This window comes from Papio anubis, chromosome 2, assembly GCF_008728515.1.
Source record: "Papio anubis isolate 15944 chromosome 2, Panubis1.0, whole genome shotgun sequence".
In the NCBI taxonomy this organism is placed as follows: Eukaryota; Metazoa; Chordata; class Mammalia; order Primates; family Cercopithecidae; genus Papio; species Papio anubis.
Genome location: NC_044977.1, coordinates 46,152,297 through 46,167,235, shown reverse-complemented (window position 1 = coordinate 46,167,235; position 14,939 = coordinate 46,152,297). Strand labels below are relative to the sequence as shown.

The window sequence follows — 14,939 nt, the reverse complement described above, 5'->3', positions numbered from 1 at the left end:
ATCGCTTCAACTCGTAAGGTGGAGGTTGCAGTGAGCCAAGATCATGCCACTGCTCTCCAGCCTGGGTGACAGAGCGAGACTCCATCTCAAAAAAAAAAAAAAAAAAAAAAAAAAAGAGAGAGAGAAATATAGGTTAAAATAAGTTTAAAATGTATAGATAATTTCCAGATTAGAAACTGAATGAACTTTCAAGTAAAAGTTTAAAAAGAAGGGAAAGTATACAAAGAGAAGGTAGTAAAGAAAAAATAGAAAGGGAAGCAACATGAAACTACAAGTTAAAACAAACAAACAAAAATAGCAACACAAAATAAGATACCTTACATAAGAGTAGTCATATTACTTACTAGGATAAAGCCGAATGAGTCAGATTTTTGGGTTAGTAGATGGCAAAATTCTTCCATATGCTATGTTTAAGACAAATACCTAAAACCAAAAGAAATAATTGTTGAAAATATGGAAATTTAACATTTTAAGTAGAAAAGAATTTCCTATTTAAAATTTTAGATGGGAAATTTTTAAACAGGAAACAATATACCAGGAAAATGTAAATAATATCAGTGGTAGTTAATATCAGATAGGTAGAATACAAACAAAAAGTAAACAAACAGAAAAACTCAGAAATTAATATTAGCTCCCTTCCCAAATAGAACTGATAAACAAAACCAAGAGTATATTTGAAAATACAAATAAAATAGGCAAATGTTTGGCAAATCCAATTAAGGAAATAAGGGGAGAAGCTCATACAGATACGCAGCATCAGACATGAGAAAAGAAGTATAACTACAGGTGGGGAGAGATGCCACAAATTGAGTATAAAAATTAGTGGTCATAATGTTAAATATCTTGATGAAAAGGAGTATCTTCTACGAAAATATAAATGACCAGAATTGTCTTGAATGATCAAAGAAAAAACATTGTGTAAGAATAACCCAGTCCCCAAAAGGTACCATTAGCATTACAGGTAAATTTTTCCAAATCTGCAAGTAACAGGCACTTCCTCTATAATTTAAACCAGGGGTGTCCAATCTTTTGACTTCCCTGGGCCACATTGAAAGAAGAATTGTCTTGGGCCACACACAAAATACACTAACAATAGCTGATGAACTACAAAAAAAAAAAAAAAAATCGCAAAAGAAACCTCATGTTTTAAGAAAATTTACAAATTTGTGTTGGTCCACATTCAAAGCCATCCTGGGCCTCCTGCAGCCCGTGGGCCACAGGTTGGACAAGTTTGATTCACACTGTTCTAGGAAAGCTAGACTTAGAAAAGCCACCTTTTTTTGGATGCTGAAATAACTATAATAGAGAAAGATAGTCTAAAAATAGAAAACTATACCTTGTAGAGGTGCCAAAACTCTAGGACAAGCATTGGTAAATCTCTGGTAGTGTCTCGAAGGAACAAACATGACTGGGTAGGGCTCGCCATGGGGTGCAGGACGGGGATCAGCCTAGGATAGCACAGCAGGAGTGCACAGAATCAGCATGAAGGCCAGGATTTCAGCTCTGAGGGCATTTCAAACAAATCTCATACCCATTCCTGCTTTAGAAAACAAAGAGATACCTCTTCACATGGTGAAGAGTCAGAAGCAAATACTTAAGGGAGAAGAACTTGGGGTATTTGAATTAAGTCAAGAATCGACATTCACTACTGATATCTGCACTGTTTAGAGCTTTGGATTAGTGTGGAAAAGGAGTAATAAAAAGATATTTTAAATGTATAATATGAGTTATGTTGTACATTATATACAACATATGTAGAATATATAAGAGATGAAACAAGAAATATTAGAACTAATGAGTTAAGTTGATTGCTTTTGTGAGACTGTGGCAGGAAGATTGCTTGAGATGAGGAGTTCGAGACTAGCCTGGGCAACATAGTGAGACCCCTTCTTTACAAAAATAAAAAACAGAAAAATTAGCTGGGCATGGGGGCTCATGCCTGTAGTCCCAGCTACTTGAGAGGCTGAGGCAGAAGGATTGCTTGGACCTGGGAGGTCAAGGCTGTAGTGAGCCAAGACCATGCATGCCATGGCACTCCAGCTTGGTGAACAGAGTGAGACCCTGTCTCTTAAAATATGTGTGTGTGTGTGTGTATGCTTATGTGTATATAGGTATATATACATGTGTATGTGTATATATATGTCTGTGATGTGTATAATATACATATATACACATACTCACATGTATAATGGAAAATTGTAAGAAAAAATGAAAATAACTTGAAATAAATTCAACCAGGAATATACAGGATATATAAGGAAAGAATATAAAGGCGTAATAACAAATTTACTATGATTTTAGAGAGGATGTCTCAATATTGTTAAGACAGTATCTTAAAAATTATTTGTAAATTTTATATAAGTCCAGTAAGATCTCCATGAGACATTTTTTTTTCTTTTTGGAGATTGGCTGATTATTTTAAAATTTGTATTGAAAAATACATATGTGAAAATAGCTAAGCAACCTTTGAGAAAATATAGAGGGTGACCTTTCTCAGTATTTAAAAATGTTATACTGTTGCAGGACTAAACACATCAATAAAACAGTAGAACAGGTGGTTTCAAAGTGCCAGTTCATCGATTTGGCATATCAAAAACTCCAGGAGGAGCTTTTTAGTTGTACAGGTTCTGGGGTCCCACTTCTGATTCCAGTTTCTGGCAGGTCCTGGGATTTGTATAGGTGAACACGATTCCCATTATGATGTGAGCTGTATTTGAGAGCCTCTAATCTAAGATGCCTTTTGCAACAAGAACAAGAAACAAGGACACATGAACTGTTAGTTGAGCTGACAAGATTCTTAGGATAAATAGTTTAAGGGTTGGAAGAAAAGCTTTTCTGGGGGATGGGGAGGAAGTATCTTTAGGATGTGAGGATATGTGCCATTGTGGCGACGTGGTCACCACTGGGACAGGTTTGGGAATTGTAACCAACATCACAGGGTGTGGGAGGATGAGGTAATGTAGTAACAAAAACGACTGTTCTGGGTTACAGAATTTTAGGAGACTGTGGTACACTGGCATCATAGAAAGGGCTGTGTGTGTTGACATTGGCTAAGCCTCTCTGTGCACTGACTGTCTCCTCCAGTCATCTCCCTTTCCTGCATGGTAACATCCATGTCCCTGGATCAGTAGGGGGACATTTCTTGACAGTGGTAGATGGGGTAAGTTTCCAGATGTGACCCTTGACCTCAGGTTATTGGTTTGTTTTCGGGGATCTCATCCAGTTATGATGAAAGCCCTGGCTGGGCTGACCCCTACATCTTACAAACATAGAGCTGCACAGGGTGACCTTCAGTATCTGGCATCTTTAGGCAAGGTGAACACTATGCGGTAAATCCCACCTAGAAGATACAGGGATGATGTGGAATTACAATACCCGAATCCTGCCTCACCTTCCAAAGGAATGGGTAAACACTGTAATATAGACAGTTGGCAGTGGTAAGCGTAAACCATATTTGTTGTAAAGACATGTAAGATATTCACTGTCGTGAAACCACTGCCCTGTGAACCAAATGAGAGTGGAACCACACCAGTCTGTTGAGGTGAGTGTACCAAGCTCACTGACTTGAGGCCTTCTTCCCATCCAAGGGCCAAGTAAAGTAGGTCCCATGGAGTGGGAAAGGGTTCTAGGAGGTGCCACCGAGGAGAGGTGAGCCTCCTGCCTTACGTCGTGGCAGGCATTACCACATGAGGGCCAGTTTCCCCATTCTCTCCTCTGTGGAGTTTTCCCCAGTTTTCTTCTTTTCAGAACTCTGCTTTTTGCACGTTCTTGGTAATATAAAATAGGAAGAGTATAAACTATGACTGGCATACAAAATATTTAAGTTACTAATTTATCTCTTCTACTTCTTGATTTTTAAAGCACTGTTAGTATGGCTCACGTGTAGTTATATATAATTTACCATTAAAGGTAAAATTCACCTAACATCTTCACCCTGATTATTTCTTCTTAGTGAAGCACAACTGGGAGACGATGACAAAAGCGATTCAGAACCACATCAGCTCTCTAAACTGGGGCTACAGGTTGTCTCTGAGGGAAAAGGCTGTGGCCTATGTCAATTCCTATGGAGAATTTGTTGAACATCATAAAATAAAGGTACTGTTTATTTTTTATTTTTTAAATTTTTTTAAATTATGCTTTAAGTTCTAGGGTACATGTGCACAACATGCAGGTTTGTTAAATATGTATACATGTGCCATGTTGGTGTGCTGCACCCATTAACTTGTCATTTATATTAGGTATATCTCCTAATGCTATCCCTCCCCCCTTCCCCCATCCCATGACAGGCCCCAGTGTGTGATGTTCCTCACCCTGTGTCCAAGTGTTCTCATGGTTCAGTTCTCACCTATGAGTGAGAATATGCAGTGTTTGGTTTTTTGTCCTTGCAATAGTTTGCTGAGAGTGATGGTTTCCAGCTTTGTCCATGTCCCTGCAAAGGACATGAACTCATCCTTTTTTATGGCTGCATAGTATTCCATAGTGTATATGTGCCACATTTTCTTAATCCAGTCTATCATTGATGGACATTTGGGTTGGTTCCAAGTCTTTGCTGTTGTGAGTAGGGCTGCAATAAACATACATGTGCATGTGTCTTTATAGCAACATGATTTATAATCCTTTGGGTATATACCCAGTAATGGGATCGCTGGGTCAAATGGTATTTCTAGTTCTAGATCAAATAAAGGTATTGCTTGAGTTTCTTGTCTTGTTCATCTCCTTTCTTTACAGTTTGTAGTTGCCTTGAACTAAAATTTCATGTTGCATGTTACGGAGTGTAACAGGCGTGCACACACACACACACACGGCCATGCATGTGTGTGTGTGTTTCTCCCCCATTGTTTGTTGATTCTACATGTTTGGTTAACTTGAAGAAATTGTGTTTTAAAGAACTCTTAATTTAAAATTATTTGCCTTTGATTTTATTGCCGTCTTAAAAGAGAACATGTTTAAACTAAGCAGTTCAAAGTTTAAAAGACTAAAAAGATCAAAATTTTATTAGTGGAATCCTGCCTAAAAATGAAACCTTAACTAGAACTCCAATATTATATTATTCATAAAAGCATTGATAAAAGTAGCATTAGAATTAGTGTGTTTTATACTTTTATCTTTGTAATATGTATATATTATTAGATTAATACATATGGAAAATGAGATCATTTTGAGGAACACAAACAGTTTACACTGGAATTATGACAGACAATCAGATATTGTCCTCATCATCTAGTTTATTTTTGTACTTTGTTAGCACAGTGTGAGATAATCTTCACAAGATTTTAGATTATTTTGTATTCAGTTGTTATCTCAGAAACGTGTGAGGTATGGTCCATTTAAAGCTACCCTTCAGTGCTTGTTTTCAGCATTTTATTTAAATTTTTTTAATTTAACAGGAAATTGGGAGCATAACATAGTAAATATCAAAATATTCAATTCCTAGGTTTAACTATTGTTATCATTTGCCGTATAATCTGTATTTTGGATGATGTGTTTTAGTCAGTTAAAAATAATAATAAGATAAAGCCAGCCCTTTAAAACCTTATATGGGCCAATTTGAATTATGTTATTTACATGAAACACAGCAGAAATGCATGTTTTATTTCTCAAATTGCCTGGCACAGATGGTTGAATAAGCCCCAACCAAGCCTGCCTATTGTGTGGCTCCTTGTTTACTGATGCTAACACATCCCCAGTCTGCAGACAAGAAACTCCAGAGTCTCCCTTTCACCCCAGAGCCTGTACTTCCTTGTCTGTTTCAGAGTCCTTCTAAGCAAGGCTCTTTTTCCAGGCTCTGTTCTCCATCCTACTCAAGGTGCCAACACACTTCTTTAAATACCTTCGTTAGTATTTGAATGTTTTTGTGTTTTTTGGTGGTTTTTTTTGTTGTTGTTATTTGTTTTTTGAGACAGTCTTGCTCTTTTACCCAGGATGGAGTGCAGTGGTGTGATCTTGGTTCACTGCAACCTCCGGCTCCCAGGTTCAAGTAATTCTCCCACCGCAGCCTCCCAAGTATTTGGGATTGCAGGCACATACCACCATGCCCAGCTAATTTTTGTATTTTTTAAGTAGAGATGGGGTGTCACCATGTTGGCCAGGCTGGTCTCGAACTCTTGACCTTGTGATCTGCCCGCCTCGGCCTCCGAAAGTATTTGAATTTTTTTAAATGAAAATGTTTTTATGAATTATTTGTATAATTAAAAATTGTGAGCAACCTTTGTTGGTTCCCCATAGCCTAAGCTGTTAGGATGACATAAGGGCCCTCGCACTTGGCTCCAGTCTGTTTCATGTCACTTCTGACATGACTCTGCTCTCCAGTCTTCAAACACCAATTCCTTTTTGGCCCATGTGCTTTTGTGTGCATTATTCTGTCTTCCAGGTCTCCGTTCCTCTCCTATCATTTCACTTTTCTTATCTCTGCTTGAAAATCTCTACTCCTTCTTTAATACATCCTTGATTGGCTTTCTAGTCCACTACCCTACCCTCACCATGGGGCTTTGGTTAATATTTCATAAAGACTTCCATTTTCTGTGCTTGTGCTTATCACATTACATTATTACTTTTTCACATGTCTGCTGTTCCTGTTGAATGAGAAGCTCCATGAGGGTAGTAACTATTTTGTCCAGGGTGTCTGGTACTCTGTAGTGTTTGCTGAGTAAGTGAAGTTTACTTCTCTTTTTTCAAGGTGACCAATAAAAAAGGACAGGAGACTTATTATACTGCTGCACAGTTTGTCATAGCAACGGGTGAAAGGCCACGGTATTTAGGAATCCAAGGAGATAAAGAATACTGTATTACTAGGTAAGGTTAAATAGACCATTTTAACTTTACTGTTAATAAATTGAATTATGTTGACATGTTTCCAGTTTATTTACTTCCTGTCTTATTCCACAAAAGACTTCAATTAGCAAATGAAAATATATACAGTGCAAGAAGCTAAATAGCTAAAAGTAATGAAACAGAGAATATAAGGTCAGGTAAATAAGGCCAGTGGCAAAATTTATGTACAAAAATATGCCATATGTGTCTTGGTGATTGCTACAAGTAGCCTGAGAATTTCGTTCTAAACTTCTTACAGGCCAAAACAAAGAAGTAAATACAGTTAGCTCTAGGGTTTAGTGTCCTTATGATAAAAATGAACCAGCTGGGGAGGAGCAGTACCACTCTTCTTAACACTTAGATTTCATGGGAATTTTCCTTAGTGGTCAAACAGGACATGTATGCAATGACTTGCAAACTTTTTTGAGCTGACTCACACTAAGAAATACATTTTTTTGTTCAGGTAAATAAACACACACCCCTTCACATAGCATATACATACACCTCTGAAACAAACAGGTTTTTGTTATTTTTTTATTACATATAATATAGTCTGATATTTTCTATAGTCTGATATTTTCTATACTATTTTATTTTATTTTTTAAAATCTTGCTTGTGGTCTGATTTTGAAAAAACTGAAGTATACTTCTTGTTCCACATTCTCTCCACAGCAGACTCAGTTACAAATTTCAAAAGGCTGTTGCTTCATTCAAGCACTAAATTATAATTCAGTCATCACAAGACCATTATACATTGAAATATGAATAACTCATTTCATTCTTACTGCCTAGGTATTCTTTTTTTAATTTTTATTTTTCAGTGATGACCTTTTTTCTCTGCCTTACTGCCCTGGCAAAACATTAGTGGTGGGTGCCTCTTATGTTGCCCTGGAGTGTGCAGGGTTTCTGGCTGGCTTTGGCCTAGATGTCACAGTTATGGTACGCTCAATCCTTCTCCGTGGCTTCGACCAAGAAATGGCAGAAAAAGTGGGTTCCTACATGGAGCAGCATGGTGTGAAGTTCCTACGGAAATTCATACCTGTGATGGTAAGGCAGCATGGCATTTGCAATTTCTTTTCTCTAACTTTTCACTTTATCCCACCTTATTTCATTTCATTACATAAATTAGTCTGTATTCAAATAATGTTAAAACAGTGTTTCCACTCCCTAGTCTACAGAGCCAACCTCATTTGCCCCCTCGTATCCTCTTCTGATATAGGAGGTGTGCTTGCTCTTCTCAGAGGCTGAGTTCCCTCATCTCCCACTTTGTTTCACCTTTTCAAGGATGTTCCATCTTCAGTTAGTAGTTTTCTTTTCCTTATTCTTATCACTGTTTCTCATCTTGAACAATTAAGCCTTCTCTTACCCTTGCTGCCTTTCTGGCTGGGTCCCTATTTTTCTTTCTCCTTTACAAAAAAACAACAATTCTGCATGCTACTTCTAATTTCTTGCCTCCATTTCACACTTACCTGACTGTCAGCTGCTTCCATCTCCATCACTTCTTTGAAACTGATTGTCAGGCTTTTAGCAAACTTCCTGTCATCAAATCCAGTGGTCATGTCTCTGTCCTTATCTTATTGGGCCTCTTGGCAGCATGCTCTGAAATTGGCCTTTCATTTGAAGCACCTTCCTTTCTGGCTTCTGTGGTCCCAGTCTATAATATTTTCCCATCTACATCTACTCAACCTACAGACTCCAGCACCCATTTGTTTTCCTCCCGGCCCCTCTTCACTTCTGTGCACTTGTATTACCTGGATGATCTTCTCTAGGCCCATAGTTTTAAACATCTAAATGCTAATGATTCTCATATTTGTATCTCCTATTTAAGAGTCTCTCCTGAATCCCACACTCATTTATACTCCTGCCTACTAGAAATTGCTACTTGAATCTCTCATAAGCATTTCAAATTTAACAAGACAAAAATGAAACTAGATTTTTTACCTAAATGTATTACAGGCGCGGTGGCTCACGCCTGTAATCCCAGCACTTTGGGAGGCCGAGACAGGCGGATCACAAGGTCAGGAGATCGAGACCATCCTGGCTAACACGGTGAAACCCCGTCTCCACTAAAATACAAAAAAAATTAGCCAGGCGTGGTAGCGGGCACCTGTAGTTCCAGCTACTCGAGAGGCTGAGGCAGGAGAGTGGCGTGAACCCGGGGGGCGGAGCTTGCAGTGAGCGGAGATCGCGCCACTGCACTCCACCCTGGGTGACAGAGTGAGACTCCGTCAAAAAAAAAAAAAAAAAAAAAGATATATTATCCTGCTAATCTTTCTGGCCCACCTCAGTACTCAGTAAATTAACAGTGTATTAAGCCAGTATCTAGGAATACCCCTTAATTTCTCTTTTTTTGCTCCCTCCAATCTCAACTAATTCATTAATTCATTTCTACCTCCAAAATGTATCTGTGACAGTCCACTTTTCTCTATTTCTGCCTTGTCCAGAAACCTTAACTATACTAACACCTATTATATGTACCACCACCAAACACACAAATATGCACAAACATACCAGTGTACACCCTTTTGTGCATTTCTTTTTTGTCATATTTAGATAGCATCATTATACTCTTCATTCTTACTAGATTCAACAGTTGGAGAAAGGTTCACCTGGAAAGCTGAAAGTATTGGCTAAATCCACGGAAGGAACAGAAACAATTGAAGGAGTCTATAACACAGTGAGTTTTTATTTTATCATTACTAAGTTATTGAACATACTCCTAAATTAACAGAAATGAAACTTATGGGAAGATTATACCAGGATTAACTTTTTTTTCACATTTTTTAATTCTTTGTAAGAGCATTATCAGAGAAGATAATTTGGCTGCTGACATTTGAATTTTCAGTAATACATGAGGAATATCATGGTAAAATATATGTGTATGCAACTGTACGTAAAATTTGGAAGCACATATATCCAGATGTTATTTGTGCTTACTTTTGGAGAATTAGATATTTTATACATTTCTTAATTTGAATATTTTTGCAATAAATGTTGAATATATTTTTTAATGAAAAACAACAACAAAGCTATTTTTCTTTCTCAAAAACAAACAGTACAAAATCTCCAAACAATGGGAAATAACCCATGGAATACTTTGGAGGCCAACAATTCTTTTGTAATTAGTTTATAGTTTTGACAGAAACTATACATTTATGTTTTTATATACTTTTATGTAGATATTTTTTCAGTTAAAAAAATACAACCTAGAGAGCATCAACAAAGCCAGAAAACATGTAACAAAACCAAAATCCAAAAATCAACCCTACTGAGATTTTGATTAGGATTGGATTGGATATATAGGAAAATTTGGAAACACTTCTTTGCAATATTCAGTCTTCCCACCCATGAACATGGTATATCTAGCCATTAATTTAGATCTTCTTTAATGATTCCCAGCAAAGTTAATACATTTCTCCTTAGGGTTCAAGAATATCTGTTAGATTTATTACTAGGTACTTATGTAATTTATATGTAGTTACAAATGGTGTTTTTATGAAAATGTCGCTATCTTTAACTGTTTCTAGTGTATAAAAATGCTGCTTATTTTTGTGCTTTGATTTAGTATTCAGTAATCTTGCTAAACTCTTACTGAAAAATTTATCCTTAGATTATTTCAGATTTCCTATGTACACATTTATTTATTTGTGAATAATAAGTTTGTTTCTTCCTTTTTACTGGTTTTCTCTTTTTTTCTTGTATAAATGCATTAGTTAGGACCTCCAGTACAGTCCTTACAAGAAATGGCAATAGCAAGCAGTCTTGTCTTATTTTCAACATCAAAAGAAAAGATGTTTCACTAAAAACCAATGTTTTCTGTAGGGTTTTGTTATATGCTATTAATCAAGTTAAGGAACTCCTTTTCTGTTTTTTGTTTCCTAAGTGTCTTTTTGTTTATGTTGTTTTGTATATTTTAAAAGGAATGGATGTTCAGTTATAACAGTGTTTCTTTTGCAGCTGTGGATGATGAATTTTTTTCTTAATCTGTTAATTTGTTGAATTGCATTGATTTTCTAATATTCAACCAACTTTGTATCCTTTGTATAAACCCAACTTGGTAATGTTGGACTTCGTTATTTAGAATTTATAAATTTATATTTATGAATCATATTGGCTTATAATTTTCCTTTTATATATTAAAGATTTTAATTTTAGGTTTGAGTATCAAGGTATTCCTGCTCATGAAAGAAGTTTGGAGTATGTTTCCTCATTTCCTGTTATCTGACAAAGTTCTTGTAACATTAGAATTGGTTCCTTGTATGTTTGATAGAATTCACTGATGCAACTGTCTACACATACAATTTTCTGTGGAGATATATTTGACCACTGATTAATTTCTTTAATAGTCAAAGGACTTTTAAGTCTTTTTATTTTTTCCTTGATTTACTTTTGATTAGTTATATTTTTTCCAGAAATTAGTCCATTTCATCTGAGTTTTCAAATATATTGGTATGAAGTTGTCCATAATATCTAACTGTAAATTGGTTATTTTTGTAATGAGGTATAATGTTCATGTAGTGAAATGCACAGATCCTAAGTGTACAGTTCAGTCAGTTTTGACAGATGTCCACATTCCATGTAATCCACACTCCTTTAGGTAACAGAACATTTCTGTGAGTCCAGAAAGCGCTCTGTGCTTCATCGACCCCCAAGCAACCACTATTCTGAATCTGTCACCATAGACTCATTTTGTTTGGTTTGCCTCTAAATGTCATATAAGTGGAGTTGTACAGTATATATTCCTTGTGTCTGGCTCCTTTTATTCAGATTGATGTTTTTAGGAGTCATCCGTGTTGTGTGCATCAGTAGTTCTTTTTATTGTATAGATTTTATTAATGTAGCAGTTTATCATTTTCCTGTGGATAGATAACCAGGCTCTTTGCAGTTTGGACTATTGTGATTAAAACTGCTGTGAAGATTCTTTGTAGAAAGCTTTTTATGGGGAGATACGTAGAAAGAGATGGTTTCACTCTGTCACTGCAGCCTCCAACTCCTTGGCTCAAATGATCCTCCCACCTCAGCTTCCCTAGTTGCTAGGACCACAGGCACATGCCACCATGCCTGGCTAATTTTTTTTTTTTTTTTTGAGACCGAGTTTCGCTCTGTCGCCCAGGCTGGAGTGCAGTGGCGCAATCTCCACTCACTGCAAGCTCCACCGCCTCCTGGGTTAGTGCTATCCTACTGCCTCAGCCTCCCTAGAAGCTGGGACTACAGGCACCCACCACCACGCCCAGCTAATTTTTTTGTATTTTCAGTAGAGACGTGGTTTCACCATGTTCGCCAGCATGGTCTCGATCTCCTGACCTCGTGATCCACCCGCCTCGGCCTCCCAAAGTGCTGGGATTATAGGTGTGAGCCACCGCGCCCAGCCTTTTTTTTTTTTTTTTTTTTTTTTTAACGGATGGGGTCTCACTATATCGTCCAGGCTGATCTTGAACTCCTAGCCTTAAGCAATCCTCCTGTCTTGGCCTCTCAACATGCTGGGATTATAGGCATCAGCCACTGCTCCCAGCCAACATATATTTCAATTTATCTTTGACAAATGCCTAGGAGTGAAATTGCTTGATCATGGGATGGTTTTTGCTTTTTAAGAAACTGCCAAACAGTTTCCAAATGATTATGCCATTTTGTATTTTCATCACCTATATGTGAAGGCCTGGTTGTTCCAGACCCTTAGGACTTTTAGGGGTGTCTGACTTTCCCATTCTAGCCATTCTAGTGGATGTGTAGAGGTATCTTATGACTTTAATTTGCATCTCCCTGATGACTAATGATGTAGAGCAATTTTTATGTGTTTATTGGCCATTCATGTATCTTTTCTTTGAAGTGTTTGTTCAAGTCTTCAGCCTTTTCTTGTTGGATCATTTGAATTTTTATTGAATTGCAGGGCTTCTATATATCTTGGGCATATTCCTTTTTCAGATATATGTATTTTGAATATTTTCTTCACATCTGTGACTTGCCTATGTATTTTTTAGTAGTATCTTTGGGTTAACAGTTTTAAATTTTTATGAAGTTCAATTTTATTAGTATTTTACTTTATGGTTCATGCTCTCTGTGTGCTGTAAGAAATCTTTGCTAACCCAAAGGTCATGAAAGTATCCCTTTGTTTCCTTCCTGAAGCTTTATAGTTTTAGCTTTTATGTTTAAGTCCGTAATCTACCTTGAATTAATTTTTTTAGTAAACAAATGAATTCTCACTCATTTTTATTAGATTTTAAGCTGCTTTTGGTTTTGGAGGCTTTTGAAAAGAAAACTGAATTAGGTCCATTTCACTGTCCATTAATTCCTTTTCCTGAAAGTTGTGTGATGCTGGCAGATCATCTCAAAGCTCTGCAATAACATCTGTCTTGATTTTGCATTCTGTAGCTTGTTTTTGAACATGTCTTCTAGTTGAAGATTTGGATAAAGAATATACTGCTGTTCTTGCCATTTCCAAAGTAGTCTTTGGAAAAGCCGTATCTGTCCCTTTATTATTTTTGGTCCCAAAAGGAGTATTCAAAATTGTTGTATTAAATGACTTGGACATTCCATTAGATAAGGAGCACACATCACATTGAACCATGCCAACATATGTTAATTCAGACTCTTCCACATTCCTATTAATTATTCCTAGTGCATCTGCATCTATGTCAAATCCAACATGCAACGTGGCTCCTAACATTGCAGTTCCAAGACTAAGCACTCCACAGCCACATCCTAGATCTGCAACCACTTTATTTTCTACCTCATCACATGTGTTATGGGTTGTATAGAGCATACGTGCCTCACTGTGCAGTTCTTTTTTTAACGTATGGATATCCAGTACCATTTATTGAAAAGACTTCCTGTTGCAGGAAGTCAGGGACCCTGAAAGGAGGGACCGACTGAAGCCGTGGCAGAAGAACATAAATTGTGAAGATTTCATGTACATTTATTAGTTCCCCAAATTAATACTTTTATGATTTTTTACACCTGTCTTTACTGTAATCTCTGAACATAAATTGTGAAGATTTCATGGACACTTATCACTTCCCCAATGAATATCCTTGTGATTTCCTATGCCTGTATTTAATCTCTTAATTCCCTCGTCGTCTTTGTAAGCTGAGGAGGATGAATATCGCCTCAGGACCCTGTAATTGTATCAACTGCACAAATTGTTTGTAGAGCATGTGTGTTTGAACAGTATTAAATCTGGGCATCTTAAAAAAAGAACAGGATAACAGCGATGTTCAGGGAACAAGAGAGGTAACTTTGAACTGGCTGCTGGTGAGCCGGACGGAACAGAGCTATATTTCTCCTCTTTCATAAGCAAATAGGAGAAATATCGCTGAATTCTTTTTCTCAGCAAGGAACATCCCTGAGAGAGAGAATGTGCCCTGAAGTTAGGTCTGTGGACGTCCCCTTTTTAAGGCATCCCGTCTTTTATAGTCGAAGCTGAAGGGATGAAATAAGCCCGGGTCTCCTATAGTGCTCCCAGGCTTATTAGGATGAAAAAATTCCCACCTAATAAATTGTGGTCAGACAAGTTATCTACTCTCAAACCCTGTTTCCTGATAAGATGTTATCAATGACAATGCCTGCTGAAACTTCATTAGCAATTTTAATTTCACCTCATCCAGTGGTCCTGTGATCTCACCCTGCCTCCATTTGCTTTGTGATATTTTATTACCTTGTGAAGTATGTGATTTCTGTGACCCACACCCTATTCGTGCACTCCCTCCCCTTTTGAAAATCGCTAATAAAAACTTGGTGGTTTTACGGCTCAGGGAACATCACGGATCCTGCCGACATGTGATGTCTCCCCTGGACACCCAGCTTTAAATTTCTCTCTCTTGTGCTCTTTTCCCTTTATTTATCAACCCAGCCAAGACACTTAGGAAATAGAAAAGAACCCACGTTAAACGTCGGGAGTGGGTTCTCCCGATAACTTCCCTTTCTCTATTGAATTGCTTTGGAATCTTCAATGAAAGACCATTTAACTGTGGGCCTATTTCTGTACTCTTCATTCTGTCCCATAGACCATTTGTCCTTTCCCCAGTACCACATTGTTTTGATTACCGAATCTCTGTGGTAAGTCTTAGATCAGGTAGAGTGAGTCCTCTAATTTTGTTTAGATTCTTTGCATTTCTATATAACTTTTTTTTTTT

General features: G+C 37.2%; 1 protein-coding gene and 1 pseudogene across 3 annotated transcripts in view; one reads left to right on the top strand and one right to left on the bottom strand.

Annotated features, from left to right (window-relative positions):
- TXNRD3 (thioredoxin reductase 3) overlaps positions 1-14,939 on the top strand; it is a 51,427-nt gene that overhangs the window by 19,503 nt on the left and 16,985 nt on the right. For all 3 annotated transcript variants that reach the window (XM_031663062.1, XM_031663061.1, XM_031663063.1), the window contains exons 7-10: positions 3,953-4,095; positions 6,677-6,792; positions 7,632-7,857; positions 9,395-9,487. In XM_031663062.1, the coding sequence (XP_031518922.1) occupies positions 3,953-4,095; positions 6,677-6,792; positions 7,632-7,857; positions 9,395-9,487 (578 nt within the window). The remainder of the gene's footprint in view (positions 1-3,952; positions 4,096-6,676; positions 6,793-7,631; positions 7,858-9,394; positions 9,488-14,939) is intronic.
- On the bottom strand, positions 13,028-13,683 carry LOC103881894 (annotated as a pseudogene).